General features: G+C 38.3%; 3 protein-coding genes across 6 annotated transcripts in view; 2 read left to right on the forward strand and 1 right to left on the reverse strand.

Annotated features, from left to right (window-relative positions):
* Positions 1-690: 690 nt before the first annotated feature.
* On the forward strand, positions 691-12,669 carry LOC132107986 (amyloid protein-binding protein 2). The gene is made up of 13 exons (XM_059514390.1): positions 691-1,080; positions 2,388-2,476; positions 2,765-2,916; positions 2,998-3,121; positions 3,211-3,379; positions 3,460-3,549; positions 3,632-3,699; positions 3,803-3,908; positions 4,001-4,125; positions 7,029-7,114; positions 7,302-7,492; positions 7,658-7,823; positions 9,070-12,669. Exons 1-13 carry the CDS (start codon positions 943-945, stop codon positions 9,330-9,332), a joined length of 1,767 nt encoding a protein of 588 aa, XP_059370373.1. The 5' UTR covers positions 691-942; the 3' UTR covers positions 9,333-12,669.
* A 217-nt stretch (positions 12,670-12,886) lies between these two features.
* si:ch1073-145m9.1 (uncharacterized) lies at positions 12,887-15,471 on the reverse strand. Of its 2 annotated transcripts, none has more exons than XM_059514391.1 (7): positions 15,413-15,471; positions 15,208-15,299; positions 14,939-15,034; positions 14,196-14,308; positions 13,982-14,105; positions 13,599-13,771; positions 12,887-13,504 (listed from the first exon to the last, which is right to left on the reverse strand). In XM_059514391.1, exons 2-7 carry the CDS (start codon positions 15,245-15,247, stop codon positions 13,442-13,444), a joined length of 609 nt encoding a protein of 202 aa, XP_059370374.1. In that variant the 5' UTR covers positions 15,248-15,299; positions 15,413-15,471; the 3' UTR covers positions 12,887-13,441. The 2 variants fall into 2 exon arrangements, with proteins under 2 accessions (XP_059370374.1, XP_059370375.1); XM_059514392.1 differs by having other exon boundaries at positions 15,208-15,302; positions 15,413-15,439.
* Positions 15,472-16,554: 1,083 nt separating this feature from the next.
* Positions 16,555-19,148, forward strand: part of LOC132107988 (ubiquitin carboxyl-terminal hydrolase 32-like) — a 62,141-nt gene continuing 59,547 nt past the window's right edge. Inside the window, exon 1 of one of the 3 annotated variants that reach the window (XM_059514394.1) lies at positions 16,555-16,776. In XM_059514394.1, the coding sequence (XP_059370377.1) occupies positions 16,719-16,776 (58 nt within the window). In that variant the 5' untranslated portion in view covers positions 16,555-16,718. The remainder of the gene's footprint in view (positions 16,777-19,148) is intronic. The other 2 variants (XM_059514393.1, XM_059514395.1) reach the window with 2 other exon arrangements.

Genomic DNA, 19,148 nt, shown 5'->3' on the forward strand with positions numbered 1-19,148 from the left:
AATACTTTTTAAATGTTTTTTTTTTTTTTTTGCAAAACTTGTACATTCAAAAGCAGGGCAGCGAGACATAAATACACTCCAACAAGAAGCAAACATAAAATAAAAAACAAACATTCTGGATTTGCATATCAAATTATAGATTTACTGATACATTAAAGTGTAAATAATGTAATAAACTTACATTCAATACTTTTTATATGTAACTTTAGGACTATGGAAACAGAGCACAACGCGTCATAATCTGAAGACCACGCCCACAGGGCACGGCATTTTTGTAAAAGTTGCTTAAATATATTTTTTAAGATTTTTTTCTCTAAGGCCTAGTCATGGCTTAAACTAAACCCCGTTTGTGAAACCGAGTCTTAGTAGTAGTAGGAGTATCCCAGTTCCGCGGGAAAACCGAGGACTTGGCAACACTGCGGCGGCCGTTATTTTGAACTACATTAGAGTTGCCAGGTTTTCACGACAAAACTCGTACAATTGCTACTCAAAACTAGCCCAGTCTCTTTAGAGGGGTGTCCCGGTAAAAATCGCGTTCCGGGGGTAAAATACACCTTTTTTGCGAGGTTATCCTGGTTAAATTCGCATTCCGGAGGATAAATACCACGTTATTTGGGTGGGTCGCATCCATAGACTGACTTGCACTGAACTACAGTCAAATGCGCGTTCACTGCGAGCTGAGCTCTGGCTCTACGTCATCGCCCAAAGTGCCATAGAGTGGGCGGGGCATCTCGATCGGGGATGAGCTTTAAACATGAGAGCATAACCTTAGGGTTGTGTTCTCTATCATAACAGTCCGTTTCGATCTCAAAAAGCGCTTCCAGCTGCGGGGGTGTATGAGGAGCATCAGAATAAAGAGTTTTAGCTCGATCAGGTAGCGAAGGAGGTGAAGGTAGGAGTGGAAGAGGGGGGCTGTGGTTGGATTTAGTGAAAGAAAACAATATGGCCGCGGTGGAGCTGGAATGGATCCCTGAGACCCTGTACAACACCGCTATCTCGGCCGTGGTCGACAACTACGGCCGATCGCGACGGGATATCCGCTCTCTGCCTGAAAATATACAGTTTGATGTGTACTACAAGGTAAGAAGAAAAGCGAATGGGTTCAGTGCGGAACAAAGATCAAAAGCATCTGACACTTTTTACTAGCAGCTCGGCTAACAAAAACTGTAGCGAGCTCTCAGTGGAGCGCTTGTTAGGAAGAGGCTCGAGCTACAAGACGATTTAGCCGTTCAGGTACTCGGTTTTGAGAGTCCACTCGTTTCTCTGTGGCAGTTTGGGTGAAGGCTGGTTGAAGTGGACACTATGTTCCAGTTATCTTAGCATGTACCTTATCTAACTTTACTGCTGTATGAGATACAGCTCTGTGGGTCAAGACTAATTAACTATATAACACCGTGACATCTATCTCTATTTTACCCTGTTAACCTTATTTATGGGTACGAGCCCAGTCTAATATGTTTTTATAATGTTATGTGAGTATTTAAACCATAACCGTGTTTTTAACGACTTCATAAGACAACTGACATGTGAAACTTTATGTGGTTTGAATGGTTTGTCACCAACCACTGTGAAAAGTATTAATTAAGACACTTATTAGACATAATAATAGAGGCTTGTAACCCTTAATAAGGTCCCTTGTATTAAAATGAACTAAAATTAAAAATACTTCTGAAACAAATATGAATTGTATTTAATGGTAATTTGAACGTATAGCTTATTAATACATTATTTAAAAATCTAGTTGGATCTTTTAATATCATTGAATGCACCATGAGCTTATATGAACTAAAAAGTTTTTTTTTTCCATACAAATATTATTGTTAGTTAATGTTAGCTACTGGTTTTATGTAATATACTTTATATTGTACTTTTTCTAGTTATGCCAAGTTCTAAAATAGCTTCTTGGGTAGAAATTGTGAGTACACAAATATTTAAAAAAGATTCTTATCCTTAAACCTTTTTTTTTTTCAGTAAATCAAGTAATACTGGTGAAGTTATGGGGCTTTTGAATATTATTGTGGACAGTTTGGGGCCCTGGAGTCAAAAAGGCTAATTTAGGATGATCATAGATTTTAGCCTCAAACAGTAAGGGTTACATTACTCTGTTGAGAAGATAATTTAACCATTTAATCTTTGCATTATGTTTTTCACAGCTTTGTACAGTCAGGCTATTTGGTTTCAAATACCAGATGTGCCATATCACAAACAAAATGTTTTTGGAACATGTATTGGTCTTGCACAAACTCTTCCTGATTGTACATTCTGTTTTCATAGTGGCTACTTTTCCTGGTTTTCTGGTTCTTGGCACCCCCAAGGGAAGACTTGAGTTGTCTTTGTGTCACATGTACAATAGGGTCAGCAGTCTCACATTTCTTCATGTGTTCCAGCTTTACCAGCAAGGCCGTCTCTGCCAGCTGGGAGGGGAGTTCTGTGAGCTGGAGGTCTTCGCTAAAGTCCTCAGGGCCTCTGACAAAAGGTACTTGATAATCAGTAGTGTATTATATGTAAAGTGTATTGTGTATATTTGCATTATATGAGCCATCCTGCTTTCTAGATATTAGCTTTGATTTAAAAACTATATTGATCCACCAGTAATAATCTTATATGAATTATATAGTATTTGACATTGCTTGAAGTTAAAGAAACATCCCTATGCGATCACCCTAAAATACAACTTATATACAGTATATGCATGAAAAAAATATTTTTCATAAGCCTCTATTGATACTTCTATGAAAGACTAAGTACATATTTTCTTTCCCAGGCACCTCCTACACCACTGCTTCCAGGCTCTGATGGACCACGGTGTAAAGGTCGCATCAGTCCTGGCCAACTCTTTCAGCCGCCGATGTTCATACATCGCAGAGTCCGACGCGCATGTGAAAGAGAAAGCTATACAGTTCGGCTTTGTTTTAGGTATGGCTCGTGTGGCTCACTTTTCTGCTTTCTCGGCTTGTGATAACAAGCTGTTGCAATAATACTTTGCTTGGATATCAGGTGGCTTTTTATCAGATGCCGGCTGGTATGGAGATGCAGAGAAAGTCTTCCTGTCTTGTCTCCAGCTGTGCACGTTACATGATGAGGTTCTTCACTGGTATCGTGCAGTGGAGTGTTGTGTGAGGTGAGTGAATGGTCAGCTTGAGTCTCTTCTAGCTCTAAAGGGTGAGTAAATTGAATTAGTATCTTATTAATGTGGAATTTGTGTGCCAGGTTGCTTCACGTGCGTAATGGCAACTGCAAATACCACCTGGGAGAAGAAACTTTCAAACTGGCCCAGTCTTACATGGACAAACTAGCCAAACACGGCCATCAGGCTAATAAGGCTGCCCTGTATGGAGAACTGTGTGCCCTGCTCTTTGCCAAAAGCCACTATGATGAGGTAAGTCCCATTGCAAATATCCCAGAGGTCTGCTGAAGAATGGCTGCTCTACAGCTCAATGTGTTCCTAATGTGTTTCAGGCTTATAGGTGGTGTATAGAGGCTATGAGGGAGATCACCGTTGGCTTACCTGTGAAAGTAGTAGTTGATGTTCTCAGACAAGCCTCTAAGGTCAGTGATTGTTTGATATTTGAGTTTTTCTAAATATATGTGAACTTCTTTTCCATTAAATAATGAATATTGATCCCTGCAGGCATGTGTTGTTAAGCGGGAGTTCAGGAAAGCTGAACAACTGATAAAACATGCCGTCTTCTTGGCGCGGTGAGCACTGTCAAGCGTAGTTCTTTTTTAAACGTGTGGTGTTGAAATTTTGTTCTGTTTGGCAGCAATGAAATGCCTCTGTCTTTGCAAATTTTGTTTTCAGGGAACATTTTGGGCACAAGCACCCGAAATACTCCGATACACTACTAGATTATGGATTTTATCTATTAAATGTGGATAATATCTGTCAGTCAGTGGCCATTTACCAGGTGAGCCAAAAACAAAAGTATGAATAAAGGATTTTCTCATTCTTTGAAAGATTATTTTTGATGTACTTGTTATTGATGTGTTCTACCTTCAGACTGCACTAGATATTCGGCAGTCTGTGTTTGGAGGGAAGAATATTCATGTTGCAACTGCACATGAGGACCTGGCGTATTCGTCCTACGTCCATCAGTACAGCTCTGGTAAATTCGACAATGCACTGTGAGTATCTCAATCCCGTCCTGGGCACATTAGTTACATGTTCAGAGAAAGAATGATTTTATATAATTTTAAACCATAATTGCATCTGTGTCTGTTGGGTATATGGACAGTGCAAGGGTTTTGTGCACCATTCTTGCACTCTAGATTTAGAGCAAATCTATTGCAGATGATTGATGGACCGATTGACTCTCATGAGCTGGTTCTTTTAAAGAATCATAAACAAAATCTCAATTGTTATCCGTTTGAATCATTCAAAATGAATGTGTCAGCCAGATATCATCAGTATCATCATTAACTGGTGGTTCATGTGACTAAGTAGTATTTTTTTAAAGTAATGATATTTATACATATACAAATATACACAAACATATATACCGTATTTTTCGGACTATAAGTCGCACCTGAGTATAAGTCGCATCAGTCCAAAAATACGTCATGATGAGGAAAAAAACATATATAAGTCGCACTGGACTATAAGTCGCATTTATTTAGAACCAAGAAGAAGAGAAGAGAAAACATTACCGTCTACAGCCACGAGAGAGCGCTCTATGCTGCTCAGTGTAGACTACAGGAGCACAGAGCAGCATAGAGCGCCCTCTGGTGGCTGTAGACGGTAATGTTTTTCTCTTGGTTCATGTAAAATTTATTTTGAAAAGTAAGTCGCACCTGACTATAAGTCGCAGGACCAGCCAAACTATGAAAAAAAGGTGCGACTTATAGTCCGGAAAATAAGGTGTGTATGTATATATATATATATATATATATATATATATATATATATATATATATATACACACACACACACGCGTCCTTCTCAAAAAATTTGCATATTGTGATAAGTTCATTATTTTCCATAATGTAATGATAAAAATTAAACTTTCATATATTTTAGATTCATTGCACACCAACTGAAATATTTCAGGTCTTTTATTGTTGTAATACTGATGATTTTGGCATACAGCTCATGAAAACCCAAAATTCCTATCTCAAAAAATTAGCATATTTTATCCGACCAATAAAAGAAAAGTGTTTTTAATACAAAAAAAAGTCAACCTTCAAATAATTATGTTCAGTTATGCGATCAATAATTGGTCGGGAATCCTTTTGCAGAAATGACTGCTTCAATGCGGCGTGGCATGGAGGCAATCAGCCTGTGGCACTGCTGAGGTGTTATGGAGGCCCAGAATGCTTCGATAGCGGCCTTAAGCTCATCCAGAGTGTTGGGTCTTGCGTCTCTCAACTTTCTCTTCACAATATCCCACAGATTCTCTATGGGGTTCAGGTCAGGAGAGTTGGCAGGCCAATTGAGCACAGTAATACCATGGTCAGTAAACCATTTACCAGTGGTTTTGGCACTGTGAGCAGGTGCCAGGTCGTGCTGAAAAACGAAATCTTCATCTCCATAAAGCTTTTCAGCAGATGGAAGCATGAAGTGCTCCAAAATCTCCTGATAACTAGCTGCATTGACCCTGCCCTTGATAAAACACAGTGGACCAACACCAGCAGCTGACATGGCACCCCAGACCATCACTGACTGTGGGTACTTGACACTGGACTTCAGGTATTTTGGCATTTCCTTCTCCCCAGTCTTCCTCCAGACTCTGGCACCTTGATTTCCGAATGACATGCAAAATTTGTCCAAAAGTCCAGTGCTGCTTCTCTGTAGCCCAGGTCAGCCGCTTCTGCCGCTGTTTCTGGTTCAAAAGTGGCTTGACCTGGGGAATGCGGCACCTGTAGCCCATTTCCTGCACACGCCTGTGCACGGTGGCTCTGGATGTTTCTACTCCAGACTCAGTCCACTGCTTCCGCAGGTCCCCCAAGGCTTCTCCACAATCTTCCTCAGGGTCCGGTCACCTCTTCTCATTGTGCAGCGTTTTTTGCCACACTTTTTCCTTCCCACAGACTTCCCACTGAGGTGCCTTGATACAGCACTCTGGGAACAGCCTGTTCGTTCAGAAATTTCTTTCTGTGTCTTACCCTCTCGCTTGAGGGTGTCAATGATGGCCTTCCGGACAGCAGTCTTACCCATGATTGCGGTTTTGAGTAATGAACCAGGCTGGGAGTTTTTAAAAGCCTCAGGAATCTTTTGCAGGTGTTTAGAGTTAATTAGTTGATTCAGATGATTAGGTTAATAGCTCGTTTAGAGAACCTTTTCATGATATGCTAATTTTTGGAGATAGGAATTTTGGGTTTTCATGAGCTGTATGCCAAAATCATCAGTATTAAAACAATAAAAGACCTGAAATATTTCAGTTGGTGTGCAATGAATCTAAAATATATGAAAGTTTAATTTTTATCATTACATTATGGAAAATAATGAACTTATCACAATATGCAAATTTTTTGAGAAGGACGCGTGTGTGTGTGTGTGTGTATATATATATATATATATATGTATATATGTATATGTATATATATAATTTTTTTTTTTTTTTTTTTTTTTTTAAATAATATTACAAAATAAATAATACTTTTGTGGGACTCTTTGCTGCAAAAACAGAATTCTTTAGGTAACACTAAACACTACCTAATAGGTCAGAGGCAAAATAGCATTGCTGTTTTTTTTTAAAGAAGACAAACATTCTTATTAGATCAGCATGAAAATATGAAAATTGAATTGGTGTTGTGAGTCACTTCTTCAAAAGCAAGCTGCCACATTGCTCTATTCATACCCAGACAAAACAGTATTTTGGTTGCAACTAATCCCATATGAACTTTTATACCATTTTATTTGTCCCTCCAGTGTTTATGGAATCCATGACACAGATGACCAGTAGTTGCCCTAAACTTTAACACAATTAAGATGTTTTTGTAGAACTGTTTTGTCTTGTGTTTTTTTTTTTTTCATGGAAGTGTTTATCGAATAACATGAACCCATTTCATACTTTGAATTTTGCTTTTAGATTCCATGCAGAACGTGCCATAGACATCATAACTCACATTCTCCCTGAAGACCATCTGCTGCTGGCCTCATCCAAGAGGGTGAAAGGTGAGACTAGCACTTTGAAAAGCTTTCATAACTCTTCTCATTCACAGCTGCATTACTAGAATGACAACATTAAGATGGCCCTTGACAGTTAAGTAGTATTATCTTTTCACTCATCATCCATATTTATTTATTTCTTTTAAATCACATTACGTCAAGCTAATTTGTATATCTGCTCTTCCATCTTAAGCCCTAATCCTGGAGGAGATCGCCATTGATTGCCATAACAAAGAAACCGAGGAACGCCTCCTACAGGAGGCTCATGATCTGCACCTCTCCTCCCTGCAGTTGGCCAAAAAAGCTTTCGGAGAGTTCAACGTTCAGACGGCAAAACACTACGGGAACCTGGGCCGCCTCTATCAATCCATGCGCAAATTCAAGGTGTTTATTTATTCTTCCTTTTTTAAACCCGTAGTATAAGTAATAGTGTATCATTGTGCAAGCTGTGTGTTTTTGTTTTCTGTTGTGTAAGCTTAACTCAGCTTAGAGTGCTTTTGAGGTCGCTCTTGGGCTGACTGAACTTTAATGGTGTGATTTGTAATGCAGGAGGCAGAGGAGATGCACATCAAGGCCATTCAGATCAAGGAGCAGCTGTTGGGACAGGAGGACTATGAGGTGGCTCTGTCAGTGGGACACTTGGCCTCGCTCTATAACTACGACATGAATCAGTATGATGATGCAGAGCGTCTGTACTTGCGTTCCATCGCTATTGGTGAGGGTTACGTTTGTCATTAACACATTTTGGGTGGGGAGTGCATGATATCTGTACCATCAGTTTCTTTTTGTAAATTATTCATATAACTTAATATTGTATGTATAATACGGACAAAAATTGACTTGGAATGCTCATTTCCACAGTTTTTACATTACATTTATCTTTGCTGTCATCTAATGCTTAAATTGAAAACAGCTTTTTGAAAAGATTAACGGTTTCGTTTTTTTTTTCCTTTTTCTTTTTTTACATTTAATTTATAATTTCAATTCATTTTTATATTTTAATTTAAACAGTGTTTATAGTTCAAAACTATTCAAAACTGGAAAAAATTAATAACCATGTACGTTGTAATGCCTAAATACTAGTGATGCACCGAAATGAAAATTCTGCGCTGAAACCGAAAATTTAGGATGCACTTGGCCGAAAACCGAAACTGAAGCCGAAAATGGCTTCTTTTAAAAACGTATATATATATTGCTTGGATTTAATGGATCTGAATTGAAGCTTTTGTGACAAGCTTTTTTTGATTGTGACAGCCCTTTGACATGCTTAATCTTTGATAGGCAGACGCGTGATAACAGCTCGACCGTGAGTGAAACCTAAGCGCTTGCTCACGGATGGGAGGGGCGGGTGACATTCATTTTCGGTTTACGTTTTCGGCTGTTTTTTTTATTTTCGGCGGCCGAAATTTCGGTGCACCCCTACTAAATACACTTTAAAAATTAAACTGTTCGTTTCAAATAATACTGAATTGTAATATCTGCCATTTTTCATGAAAATAATTATGAATCTGTATTTACCACAATTTCATAATCTTGCATTCATAATTGTGGATCATTTATTGTACTGTTAAATATGATTTTATGCTCGTAAAGGCTGCATCTATTTGTTCAAATATATAGTAATATTGAGATAACTTATAAAATTTTAAAATATCCGTTTTCTATGTTTGTGTATTTTAAAATGTTTTTTTTTTCTTTGATTGCAAAGCCAGCATAGCATCATTACTCCAGTCTGCAGTGTCACATGATCCTTCAGAAATCATTCTAATATGCTGATTTGATCTGCTCAAGAAACATTTCTTATTATTGTCCGTGTTGTGCTGCTTAATATTTTAGTGTAAACAGTAATATAGTTTTACTAACCTAAAACTTTGGAGCAGTAATGCTTGTCTTTTATCTTCACATGTAGAATCATGTTCTTAACCTAAACATAATATCCACACATCTGTTGTTTCCTTCAGGCAAGAAACTGTTCGGGGAGGGTTACAGTGGACTGGAATATGACTACAGAGGCCTGATAAAACTGTACAACTCAGTTGGAAACTACGAGAAGGTCTTTGAATACCACAATATTCTGTCCAACTGGAACCGTTTAAGAGACAGGCAGTTTGCGGTAGCCGATGCGCTGGAGGACGTCAACACGAGCCCCCAGGCCACAGACCAGGTGGTCCAGTCTTTCCTGCTTTCCCAAAGCCACGGAGCCGGGCGTCCCTGCTTGGCCTAACGGCCTGGAAGCCCACCTGAAACCTAGATGTGCACACCCACCTCCATTTCACACCCTCACACCCAGTTATTCACAAGTAGTCCAGGCGGGCAGGGAGTGTGATTATTAACTTGTACGATAATTCACTTGTACCAGCATCTCCCCGAGGCCCATTTCCTGAAAATGGGAGAAAAACCATGACATCTTTGCAACCATGCTAACACTCATGATGGAAAAGCAACCATTCGTCGAATTCATTCACTCTCCTTTGAAGAACCCGACCATTCCTTGAATAAAAAAAAAACAGCGCAGTCCGACAAAGACGGAAAACTTCCCCACTCTCTATTCTTTTTTTTACATTTTATTTTGTATTTGAAGGAGAGTCGCTCCACACTACAGGAATATTTTGTTTATCACCACATTGTCTGTTTGTGGAGGCAGTTGTCGAAATCGTTCATATAACCGAGTGAAGGAACATCCGTGTCCCCATTAACACGAGGATTAGAGCTTGACTTCATTTGATGCAAAGCTTTGCATTTGAGGATTACCTGTGTGCTCTCTGGAAAATGAGACCAGCCATGTTACATTATGGACCATTGTTTATTTTTGCTTTTTTTAATTATTATTAAGAATTCATGTCACGTGTGGAATTTACGGACCAGTGAGTTTATGATTGCTCTAGATACCTTGTTTTACCTTTCTCTTCTGGTTTTGTATTCCCTTAGTACTGACATAGCTTATTTTAAACTGCCAATAATTTATATGCAAGGTATGCTACAATTTGTAGGTGTAACGTTGCAAATGGATGAGCCAAAATGATTTCTTTTCATAATAATAATACATGTGCGACCATAGCTAATTGCCATAATATTAACTAAACCAAGTGGAAGGACGAGTTCACAAAGCTGGCTTTCTGTCACAGCGGAGCCTTATTCACGCACACACACACACATGATATAAGCTGAAGCAGTGATTGTTACGAGACCAGGTTTCCCAGGTCGTTGTTTTCCTTTCAGAGCTGGGCCCCGGGTGGCGTAGATTAACACCCCTGGCCCACTGCCAGCTGACTGGACACACCGAGAAAAGGGCTGAGCACAGCACCTGTCATTGTGAGAATGCTCCCCTGCTAGGGAACCTGTGGTACAGTGCACAGGGGTGTGAATCCACACACCATTGTGTAGTAGCTGTGCAATATTTGCTGAATGCACCTGTACCACTCCAAATCCAATCAGTCTGACTCATTTCACTGCCGCTCCACTTTAGATCCATATCCAAAACACACAGACTCCCAACCAAGTTGACAGGAAGAGCATTTTAAGTTTGAATGAGGACCATTCAGATTAAATTGGCATCCATTTGTCACACCTTCATAGTGAACTCCTTGCTGAAACAAAGCCTTGCTGCGGTCCAGTCATGTAGAATGTGCTTTCAGTGTCTCACCACATTTTAGCTCCTAGCCAGCAGCACCAGGACCCCAGATCGAGCTGAAGTCCCAGCCTTAGTCTTAAAGGACTCAGCTGGCTGGGATCTGCTTTGTCAGCTGTTTCTTTTTGAGTAGCTTGCTTTGAACGAAACCTCCACCTGCAGCTTTTCAAAAACCTTAAGCCCTGTAAACAGAGCAGTAGATTAGCGCATTGTGACTCCCTTCAAATCCCTTTATTGTTATGTTTGAGGTTTTATAGTGAAGAATAAGGTGGTCTTAAAAAAGAAAGTCCACCTAAACATTACATTTCTGTCATAATTTGCTCAGCCTCATGTCATTCCAAACCTGTATGCATATTTTTTTTGTGCTGTGGAACATAGAAGATATTTTGAAGAATGTTGATAACTGAACCGTTTTGATTTCCATTGACTTCCACCATATGGACAAAAGTAAATGGGAACTGTAAATATTTTCTTCAAAGCATCATCTTTTATGTTTCACAGAAGAGTGAAAGTCATACAGGTTTGGAAAAACATGAGCTTGAGTAAATGATAGAATATTCATTATTGGGTGGACTATTCCTTTAATATACCATACTTGAGGCAGCAAGGTAAGGACAGGAATTTGCCTTGGTTAGAGAGATGGAATATTCTAACAAATAAACTGTGATCTTGCAAACTTTGTAAGTGCATTTCCATTGACTGTGTGCTGTAAATGGTTCCCATATCAGATGATGAGTTTAGGAATATGAACATCAAATGTGAAAATAATGCACATGGGAAACAAGTAAGCTTGATGGATGCTGAATGAATTTATAATGTAGCTCGGATTGCTTCCTTCTGAATGTGGATTCAAGGGCTTATCTGTCAACCTCGAAGTGGTATTTCATGGTTCGAGAGATGGTTGATCATCGTTGATCAAATCCAAACTGCTTCTCCATCTGAATAGGCCACAGTTCCCCCCCAAAAATCAAAGGTGCTTCTGGGTCAAACATTCTCTATTTTTGCATGTTTCAGTAAATGTATATAGATGTAGATGCATAGCTACAAGTGGTTATTGTCCCAGTGGTGAGCTCTATAGTGACAGAAAATTAAATGTACACTGAGCAGTTAATAAATGTCCCATGAAATAAGAGAAAAAAAAAAGAATGCACTTGGCAACTCTGAAGTGTTAAACTGATCACAGAAATTAATAAATAGCATCCTCTGACAATAAAAGCAATCCTGTCACTTCAACTTTTCTTTGAAATCTGCCCTCAGAGAGTTGGAGAATGTAATTAAAGGTTGATAACTGATGCAGTGGGGCTTTTTATATGCTAATTATCTTTATGAAGTCCTCAGACGTGATTTAGCCAAAGTGCGGTTTCAGATGGACGATGGCGATCCTTGAACTAACAACCTATGAGTGGACGTGATCTCTTAGGACCTTCTTTTATTGTCTATATTCATTGGAGAAGAGAAGAGTTTTTGATCAAATCCAGTGACTCAGAGGAAAATGGTGTTATTTAACATTGAAACTGACTGTTACCCTGGAAGTGTGAGTAACCTGTGCCACAGTGAGCCTCTTCTTGGATACTCTTCAGTCATTGGCTTTATGTAACGCACCCTCAGTAGTCTTCTGTACACTGTACATCTGTAACCACCAAATCATTATTAAACTCATTTGTATCCACTATTGTGAAAATCTGTAACTACTTCTAACACAAAAAAACTATATAGAGCTGTCTAATAGACTATAACGAGCAATACTGCTTCTGAAGTATTAAAGTTGCTTTATTTTTTGCCTTTACATGATTATTCCTAACCTGTTTCTGAAGCCAGTGTGATATGTTGAGTCTATGAGTTGTATGACTGCAACAGGATCCTACAAAAACCACTCTTTTGGATGGATTGGTGACTAAACAAAAAAATTAAGAATAAAAGACTGTACTCAACATGTGTACGTCTGGAAAGATATTTACTCACTTTTTCACTATAGTCATAATTAATGACCAGATATTTCCTTTTTTAAAATCCCAAATTACTGTATCTGTCCTTGAAAGATTATTAATGTAATTTATATACACTACTGTTCGGTTTTTATTTTAAGAAAGTAATTTTTATTCCGCAAGGATGCTTTATGACAAGTGACAGTAAAGACAATCCTACAAAAATATATTTCAAATTAATACCTTTTATTCACACAGCTGTTGATTATTTTTACAGTTTTGCATTTACCAGATGATTATGTCTAGGCACATTTTATACATTTTATCAGTTCATGCATTTCCTGAGAATCAGACTCATGATCTGACTGGTACTAGTGCCATACATTGCTGTTTGAACTGCCGAAACAATAAAGTCCTAAAAAATAAATACAAGTGCAGTTTTTGCATCAAGAAAATCTAAAAAACTATGTAACTCTTACAGTGCAAAAAGCCTCCTTTCCTAAAAACTGCATCTAAAGACTCTTAGCACATATATAGCCAGAGTCCTTTAATGCAGTGTTAAGGAAAGGAAGCTTTTTTAAGGGTTTTCAAGAAAATATAAATAAATCCCTGCCACATTACTCCCTAGTAAACTGTTTTTTCTTTTCCATAAATTACATTCAATAAGCTCAGTAACACAAATAGTGTTTTTTTTCAGCTGCTTATTAGACCAGAAGCCTCATAAAATATGAATTTCAGTCTGAAACCCTTACTATATCCTAAATAAGCCTTTAGAGATCCCTAGTTCTTCTTTTCTTCCTCTTCATCCAGTAAAAACCTCAAATGGGTTACGATGCACCACATCTGCAAAATAACATTAATAGTAGTATTTACACATAAATGCCTTAATTGTGACAGTAAAAGCACATTAATAATGCTGAGTAAACATGCTCCTCACTTCAACTGCAAAGCCCAGTAAGCGTCCTGCCGTCAGCACCAAAATCCCCAGAATCTGTAGCCAGTTTGGGGCAAAGAGAGTCTGCGACAGCACCTCATACTGGTAGCCATACAGCCACACAGGTAAAACATGAAGCCCTGCTATTGTCAGGATGCCCAAAGGTGTCTTGAAGCCTGCAACAAGAATAACGGCATTCTTCAGGGCTTTTCACAATTAAAATGGGTCATTCTTAACCCAACGTAAATGGGGTTTATAAATTACAGCTGTGAAACTTTCCTCTAAAAGTGGGGTTTAGAATGACGATGGAGTTAAGTGCAATGTGAAAAAACATATGTGCTTTCAAACATTTTACAGTTTAAAAAGAAAAAAATAACTTTCTATACCTTTTGCCATCACTGCCTGGACCCAAACCGGGCTCTCCGTGAACGAGTTCTTCCATTGGGCACCTCTGGCATTGTGGTTGCACACAAATACACACCACTCCATTGAAGACACCAGCCAGCCCCACTTCACAAGCACAGAAAGCAAAGTCATTCAAACTAATAGGAATATGTTCGGGACAAACATACTGTACATACCTCTGCTGTCTGAACATACATCATAAAGCATGTTCCAGAGCATGCCACGTCCTACATTGTCAATGACCACATCCAGCCACGCTCCAAACCTGGAGGTCTGCTGCAGCCGGCGGGCCACCCAGCCATCCACCCCTGGCACAAAGATAAAATAATAAATCAAAAAATGTGGTTTCTAACATTCTTTAAATATACTTAAACTAATAAGTGAACAGGTAAAAAGTTTTGTCAAAACTCAGCAGTGCATAAGAAGCTCCTGGCTTTCCTTCAGAGTAAAAACTATGATGCATGTTACATTCTGCACCTGCATATTTTTAGCAGAATATATTATGTAAATAATAAGTAAGGAAGTACAGTTTTATTTATGTAGCATAGAAGAGAGTAAAAAAAAAACCCTAGTGTTTCTGGCCATTGTTGAGCAGCCTTTTTTATACTTGCTGATATTATAGTATAATATTATAGCATAATAATAGTGTAATAATATCCGATTTAAAAATAAAGGTTCCAAAAGGGGGGTTTCAAAGCGATGCCATAGAAGATCTATTTTGGATTCCTCAAAGAACCTTTCAGTGAACAGTTTTATTTGTAACTTATTTATTTATTATTGTGAAGAACCTTTGATTAATAATAGAATCTTTTGTGCAATGGAAAGGTTCCATGAATGTTAAAGGTTCCTCATAAAACTATATGCTAATAAAGAACCGTTATTTTTTAAGAGTGCATGTATTTATAATTTCCCTAGCTTTCATGTAATTAATTACCTACCATCCAATATAATTGATAACACATACAAGGGCACAAAACTCCCTGGGTCACTATACAGAATCCAGGCAGTGAGAACAAGAAGAATCCGGATATAACCTATAAAAACAAACATTTTACCTTAGAATTAGCAAAATACCATAAATAGAGTGCATTAAATATAGGCTGTGTCGTAAATGTAGTTGGAGTGTTCGAATATTTGTGATTCTTTAAAACGAATTCTGCTACTGCAACAAATACACGGATGACATATATTGATTACTCTGACTCACCAATTACATTGGGTACATAGAAATAGACATGAACCCCCATATCACAGGTGCTCCTCTCTGCTGCTTCTGCAGCCGCCGCCGCGTGTCACCGTCTTCTGTGTCGGACACAACACCTATCTTATTTAAATGACTTCATATGAGCAGTAGTACCTAATTAAAATGTCTTTATGATCATAAACATTTATATCGCTGCAAAAGAGTTCACCTCTTCTTTAGGTGTCACATTTATGTCAGGGCAGATAAACAGGACTCTCTTCCGGCTTTATGACAAGTTTTATTAGCGTCATTCGTGCTGCACAGACGCTAGAGGCCATGGGAGGGCGCTAAAAGATAAGAGTCTGAAAGATTGTATGTATGTGTGAAGCTTAATTAAGATTAATGAAAGGTTGGCACCAAATGTGTACTTGTACAGAAGGGTATATTTGCATTAATTACTTGTCAGAACTGATTATGTATAGATAACACATTCCTAAAAAAATTAAAAGACCAAACCTGTGTTGTTATTGATTGTTGCTGATTTTAACGTTTTCGTTAAGTGAAATAAAAGCGTCTGCTAAATGATTAAATGTAAATTATAAAGTACGAAACGTAAGAACTAATAAAAATGACAAAAGCACATAACAAAATTACGAAACCTTATACTAGAATTATAATCAAAACAAAAATATCAAATATAGGTTCAACTATATAGCACTGTAAAAAAATGTGTGTGTATGTGTGTGTATATATATATATATATATATATATATATATATATATATATATATATACATACATAAGGAAAAGAATAGTAAATAGCCCAATACTAGGCCACAATAACGCTAAACGTTACGAAAAAGGAATTTACTTGCAAGAAGATTCTAGATAACATTTTTAAGTAATTTTAATACTTAAAAATAAACTATTTGAGCCAAAACGTTTTTAAACACTTAATATCACATTTTAATTATATTTCGGTGTGTGATAAAATTAGTAGAAATAGCTGAAGGCTTCCCAGATCAAAAAGAAAAAAAAAAGAAAGAAAAAGACTTGACAACCAGGAAAAAGCTACTGGCCTATAAAAAGTCATAAATTCATTATTGACCATTTTATTCCCATATACACAATGTCATTGGAAAGTAAAGGAATGGTGTTGTTTTTCTGATGCAACAACGGTGCAAATTGGTTAAACTGGCTCCTCACAGCCAATATCTAAAAATCTAATATCAAGAACGGAAATTAAAGTCAACGGCACATCAGCCACATCTGGGCGCAAAGGCGTCGGTGCTGCGTTTCTTGCGCAAATCTGACGCTAATACGCCCCCTTTGCTCTGATTGGACAAAACTCACGTGATCGAGTATGGAGGCGTCGGCGTTTAGACGCGTCACTCGTTGATAACCCTAAACTCTACCGCTTGACTTGATAGGAACACCATACTGAAAAAGAGAAAAAAACAAAACAACGGAAAACAAGGCAACAAGCACCGGTCACACTCTGCGCATTTCTGCCGTTGCCATGAAATGAGGGTACCATGGGCGCCAAGGAGTCACGGATAGGTTTCCTTTCGTATGACGAGGCCGTTAAAAGAGGTAAGAGGTTTTGAGCTTCAGCGATTAACGGCGGTCAGTCAGTTACGCGGCAGCGCTAAGCTAGCGTTAGCAGCGTTAGCCAGCTACTTAAGCCTACATTTTAACTCTTTCTGCGAGCTAAAACGCCTTAACCTGTCGTTTCACAGAGCTGTTATGTGAAATAGCGGGTGTAAAGGGGCTTGGGGGGACGAAGGTGGGGCTGTTTTGACTTGTCTTTGTGTTAATGGTGTAATGTTGCTGTCAGTGACTGCGTCCCAAAACCTAGTGAGCTGTCTACTTAACGTAGATTCTTCTGCATCATATTCGCGTTCATAAGATGCCCCAAATCGCCTGACAGTGCACATCACACTTGGTTTTGACACACAGCAAGTGTCTAACTAGCAGCCGACTGGAAGTGTAACTAATCTGGGCAGTTCAGGAGCGTCCATACTGACAAACAGCTTTCACTAATCTGTCAACATTTCTCAACACCCTGTTCTTATTTATCATGTAACCTATCGCATTTTATCAGCTCACTGTTCCTAAGAAGAGAGTGGAAGTGCTTGTCCTGACACAATGAAATCTGAATTTTGCAATCGCTACTGACCAGTGTATTCCCACTCCTTTACCTTTGGTTATTATTAGGACGTTCAGTGTTATTTAAGGGTCATTTTCACTTTCACAGGGAAGTGGATGCTCTTCAAGAATGATTTAAGAAGTAATTGAGATATCATTTAAGTCTTGAGTTAAGTGAAGATTTTAATAAAGGCAAATTAATGACAGGTGGATGACCCCACAACCAAGGATGTAAACAAATATTTAAAGGGATAGTTTACCCAAAAATGAAAATTTTGTCATCGTTTACTCACCCTAATTTTATTCTAAACCTGACTTACTTACTTCAGTGAAACATAAAAGAAGATATTTTAAGAAATGTCAATATTGTGGAAGTCAGTTGGGAATCAAAATTGTGAACATTCTTCAGAATATCTTCTTATATATTACACAGAAGAAAGCCATACAGGTTTTGCATAGTTTAGGGTCAGTAAATGATGTCAGAATTTCCTTTTTTGGAGGGAATTGTGCATTTAATACTGGCGGGAAGCAAGGATAAATTTGAGAGTTTGTTATTGAATCTTAATATTAAAGAGAACCCTTAACTGTATTCGGTGGTTACCACCATCAGATTTCATTTTAGACAATATTTGAATTTGTTGACACCTTAAGGTCCAGCCATGTTTACTGTTTATTGGCAAATTTTTATCAGTGATATTTAGTCAAGAGGCACGAATTGTAAATACAGATTTGCCACATTGACCATCAGAAAGCTACTTGGTTTGAAAGTTACTCTGTGTGAGCTGTTTAATACATGACAATATTATTAAGAATAAACCCAATATTAGCCCATGAAAAACCCATGTTTAAATTGCAGTATAGCGTGTAAATTCATCACTGACATGGCATAAACATTACATTGGATTTGCTTTCTTAATACCAAGGCAGTACGCCTGGTTTCTGTTTAAGATTGTGCAAGTGAGGGTATATTTTGAGCATCACATTCCTAGGCTGCATATGCATTATGTCAGTATACTCTAGTATTTTTCTGGCAGTCACAATCACAGGTGTAACTGACTGCTCCAGTGACCTGACCACAAGTTTGGTTTCAGGTTTCTGTGTATTTACGATCCAATTTAGATTTCTGAAACTAAGATCTGAATGTCAGTGTAGTCTGATGCTAACAGGCCTGATGCTGCTGTGTTTATGTGTAGTGATAGGGGTGTTGTGAGCAGATACTGGCACCTGAGATCAAGTGCGTCAGCAGTGCTTATCTTTCCACACCTTGATGAATAAGCAGAATTTAGCTTTTGCTTTGCACAGGCATTATTTGCATCTTTGTTTCTCTTACCAGGAAACCACAGGCCAGGATTTACATTCTGGCCAAACCTATTACAGATACAGAGGAATTTCTTTTGCTCTGTGCTTCTTGTTGACATAATTGCTGATATAGTGTTTCACAAGCTAAATAGGGTGTCTTGTGAGTCACCTGAGAGTGTTGAAGGGTTAAAATGGTGTGATTATCATCGTACAGCACTGTGTGTGTGCGCCTTAATGTGTGCACGAGTGTGTTAGTGGGAAGAGAGAGTTAGCTGGCCCTGAGCCCGTTAGTAGAGGTAGAATTACTCTAATTGTTCCAGCTGCACACACACTGTGGTGGCACATTTATTGGAGCTTTTTTGTGCCATGCTGCCCAACAGCCAATGTTGCTGACATCACTTCGTCACAATAACATAGTGTTAAGGAGGAATGGCATTCACGTCAGCATTTTGTTGTTTTCTTTATTAACGGCTAGTTCTCGATCATGTAATAGTTTTCCTCAAATCCATCATTGTTTA

Source organism: Carassius carassius, chromosome 28 (genome assembly GCF_963082965.1).
Source record: "Carassius carassius chromosome 28, fCarCar2.1, whole genome shotgun sequence".
Taxonomy (NCBI): Eukaryota; Metazoa; Chordata; class Actinopteri; order Cypriniformes; family Cyprinidae; genus Carassius; species Carassius carassius.

Excerpts from the sequence above, each read along its gene's own strand:
- LOC132107986 (XM_059514390.1), top strand. The coding sequence starts at position 943 with ATGGCCGCGGTGGAGCTGGAATGGATCCCTGAGACCCTGTACAACACC. Across the intron at positions 2,477-2,764 it reads CTCAGGGCCTCTGACAAAAG|GCACCTCCTACACCACTGCT; the intron begins GTACTTGATAAT and ends TTTCTTTCCCAG. Across the intron at positions 3,122-3,210 it reads GCAGTGGAGTGTTGTGTGAG|GTTGCTTCACGTGCGTAATG; the intron begins GTGAGTGAATGG and ends TTTGTGTGCCAG.
- si:ch1073-145m9.1 (XM_059514391.1), bottom strand. The coding sequence starts at position 15,247 with ATGGGGGTTCATGTCTATTTCTATGTACCCAATGTAATTG. Across the intron at positions 13,772-13,981 it reads CCAGGCAGTGATGGCAAAAG|GCTTCAAGACACCTTTGGGC; the intron begins GTATAGAAAGTT and ends TTCTTGTTGCAG. Across the intron at positions 13,505-13,598 it reads TACTGGGCTTTGCAGTTGAA|ATGTGGTGCATCGTAACCCA; the intron begins GTGAGGAGCATG and ends GTTATTTTGCAG.